This window comes from Sinocyclocheilus grahami, unplaced genomic scaffold (assembly GCF_001515645.1).
Source record: "Sinocyclocheilus grahami isolate Dianchi unplaced genomic scaffold, SAMN03320097.WGS_v1.1 scaffold181.1, whole genome shotgun sequence".
Taxonomy (NCBI): Eukaryota; Metazoa; Chordata; class Actinopteri; order Cypriniformes; family Cyprinidae; genus Sinocyclocheilus; species Sinocyclocheilus grahami.
The window spans coordinates 867,093-870,220 of record NW_015505360.1 but is presented as its reverse complement, the minus strand read 5'-3'; the positions used below and the strand labels follow the sequence as shown (position 1 = coordinate 870,220).

Below are 3,128 nucleotides of genomic sequence, written 5' to 3'. Positions count from 1 at the left end.
GGGCTTGCGGCAACCACATGTGACGACCCCGGGCTGGACTCCGCTTCGTCCACGGTGAAAGCCGATCTAGCGATCGACAGCGCAAAGTTGTTGTATTTCCTCAGCGACCAGCACGGATCAGCTCCAGGCATGACGAAGCGGATATCGTCCTCTTTTGGAAGACCAAACAAAGTAGTTTCGCTTTCACAATGAAACGCACAGCGTCTTCACGACATGGCGGCGGCAACAACAATACTACAGCGAGAATAAATGTTACGCCTTTCTTTGCGTGAACATTTGGGTGGCGTTATGCAAATCTTCCCACATAGTGACGTAGATATGTGGGGGAGTGTTAGAACGAGCCGTTTTAGGAGGGCGTGGCTGACTTTTATAAAGAATATCTCTTTGGATTTGAGACTTTAGTCTTTGCAACTTTACAGATCTTTATGCACCAAGAGCTTGTAACACTCCAAAGAGAAAGGAAAAATTTAAATCGCGTCATATGACCCCTTTAAAAATGCTAATTCATTCTCTGCCAGCAGGAGGCACATTAAGAACCTCAGAAACAAAGCGGTTTCGCGATAACGGCAGTAAACAAAGCAGCGCTCATTTATTCAGTGAAATCACAGCCTTTAAGCTACATCGCAATTCTCGTCTTTCCATCCCCAAATGAAAGACCTCTTGCAATCATAATTAAGATTCTTGTTCAATTAAAGACTTAAGGACCCGCAGAAACCCTGTTTATGAGGAGATAAACAGACTACATCTCCAGAGCTGCTCTAAGAGTCACTTCACCAGCATTTCCCCATTTCATTTAAGAAAAACCATCATTTGCACACAAATTCAACATCTCCACAACAATCCCACAAAATAAGTTCAGTTTAACTGGAAGAAACTGATAATACTATTGCACAGTAGAATGTACTTAAAGTAATAATACTACAACTTTAAGGAATACCACTTAATTTCTTCCATGTTTAACATTATCAGTAAACCTCTGCTGTGTATCACTTTGAATGAATTCTCATTTAGTAATTACTTCTAAAAATGGTATGTTCTATTCCTTCATTCGATTACTGCCTTTTTATATAATAAGCGTGTATAAAAATCATACACCCAGAAAAATAATTAGTACAGTTTTTACTAAATCAGTATCCAAAAATAAGATTCTTCATTTCAATATTTCTAATAAAACAGAAATTCTGGGGGGGAAAAAAACTTTTCATAGGGCTCTGTTATTGTAAGAGATAAACTTAGTTTAAAAATAGTTAAGTTAATATAAAATTATGACTTCAATTGATTAAACATGCTTTTTGATTATTAAAATTAAACATTAAAACAGAACCTAGAAAAACTTAAAATGGAAGACAATTAGTAAAAAAAGCAAACTAGTCCTACAAATTTATTACTTTTTAAATAAATACTTTTTTAATTAATTAGACACGCTTTTTAATGACTAAAATAAAAAATTACAATAATAGAGGAATTTCGAAAATAAATAAAACTGAATTTGTGAAAATAAAAAAAAACAACAAAAAAAAAGCTCAGAGGTGAAGTGTATTGGATATATTCAGAATAATCTGAGCATCACTCACCTCTCCTCCTTCCTCTCGTACTCTGATGCTCTGCAGAAGGTCGTTGATGATACTGGCGGCGTGCTCGCAGCGGTCCGGGGGACCCATTACGTGAGCGATCTTATCTGGACCGCTACCGTCATCTACAGAGAAGAAATATGAAATTACGCACTATAATATCATAAAACACTAAGTTTAGTCAGAACCTGATAGTCCAAACAAACCTGGTTTAAACTGTATCCTCACGCCAGCATCGTTCTGAATCTTCTTGATCATCTCCCCGCTTCGGCCAATCACGACACCCACAGAGTGACGCGGAACAGGCACCTGGTCCAATCAGAATGAGACATCAAACTCACTTCAAATGGCAAACAAGCTGCAATGTAAATGATTAAACCAATCACGCACCTCGATTCCTCCACCTATTTGAGAGCCGTACTCATTTCTGTCGAAGCCAGGATGATCCCGCTCTCGCAGAATCTCCTGCACCATTTCACGCGCTTGCTAGAGAGAAATGACAGACACGAACCCTGAGCGGCAAAACCTTAACAAGCTTGTTAGAGGTACAACAGGTTACAGAAGAGAAGAACAGACAAAATAAGGAACTGAAACGGGTGAGAGAAGAAGAGAAAGGGAGAAAACGGTCACCTGGACTTTGTAAGGATCTCCAATGATGCGCAAAGGTTTGTCCATGTTTGGCCCCTGAGAAGCGTCCTGAATCAAAATCATCTTCACACCAGCTCGCTCCTGAAACACAAACACATTAATATGTAGGACGAGAGAAGCTGACTAAAAACTGCCTGTTAATGTTCAAAATGAATATTTCAGGCAATAAGTAGTCAAAAAAGTATAAGCCAAAAAATAAAAAATAAAAGGTGTTTCTACAGCTTCTGATCTTAAAACAAGCTCATTAAAAAAACACTTCCATAATTATAGTGGATAATGTACAGTATAATACTGTAATAGTTACAATAGTTCATAAGTTTAAGATCAATTAGAATTTTTTTTTTATTTCTTCTGCTCACTAAGGCTGCATTTTTTAAATCAAAAACACAGTAAAACTGTGAATTACCATTTAAAATAACTTATCTATTGTAATTAGGGATGTCAATTTTCGATCATTTCCATGATCGATCGTAGTTTAAATTAACGATCAATTAATCGCTTAATCGTTAACTTTAATGCAGCAAAATGCGTCTATTGCAGCAGCACGCAGTCACCGGCATGACAGGATGTGCAAAAGTTACTCAAAAAAAAAAAAAAAAACGCTTTCTCACCCGATTTAAAGGGGTTTTAGTCGGAATAAAATGCTAGTAGCAGGATTGTAAAATGAATAGATGTGATTATGATCATTTGATAAAATGAAGAGTGCGCCGTACGTTTGAGATCATTTTACTTTGACTGTTTCCTATCCCGACACGGAGACCGCTGAACGCGCCTCTTTAAATGGGTTCGTGGTGCTCGTTATTGTATTTTAAAACACTATTGCAATGTTTTCAACTGACATTAATGGCATTTAAAATAAAATGATCCCAAACGTAACTGTGGCGCGTGTGGCTGTGCTGCGCAGTCAGT

At 37.6% G+C, this 3,128-nt stretch overlaps 1 protein-coding gene across 7 annotated transcripts in view; it reads right to left on the bottom strand.

The window, feature by feature from the left end:
- The window catches only part of LOC107594262 (far upstream element-binding protein 2-like), a 22,547-nt gene that overhangs the window by 7,678 nt on the left and 11,741 nt on the right, over window positions 1-3,128 (bottom strand). For all 7 annotated transcript variants that reach the window (XM_016284236.1, XM_016284237.1, XM_016284235.1 and 4 more), the window contains 4 exons: window positions 2,202-2,300; window positions 1,962-2,057; window positions 1,778-1,880; window positions 1,575-1,696 (listed from right to left, as the gene is read on the bottom strand). In XM_016284236.1, coding sequence (XP_016139722.1) covers window positions 1,575-1,696; window positions 1,778-1,880; window positions 1,962-2,057; window positions 2,202-2,300 — 420 coding nt within the window. The remainder of the gene's footprint in view (window positions 1-1,574; window positions 1,697-1,777; window positions 1,881-1,961; window positions 2,058-2,201; window positions 2,301-3,128) is intronic.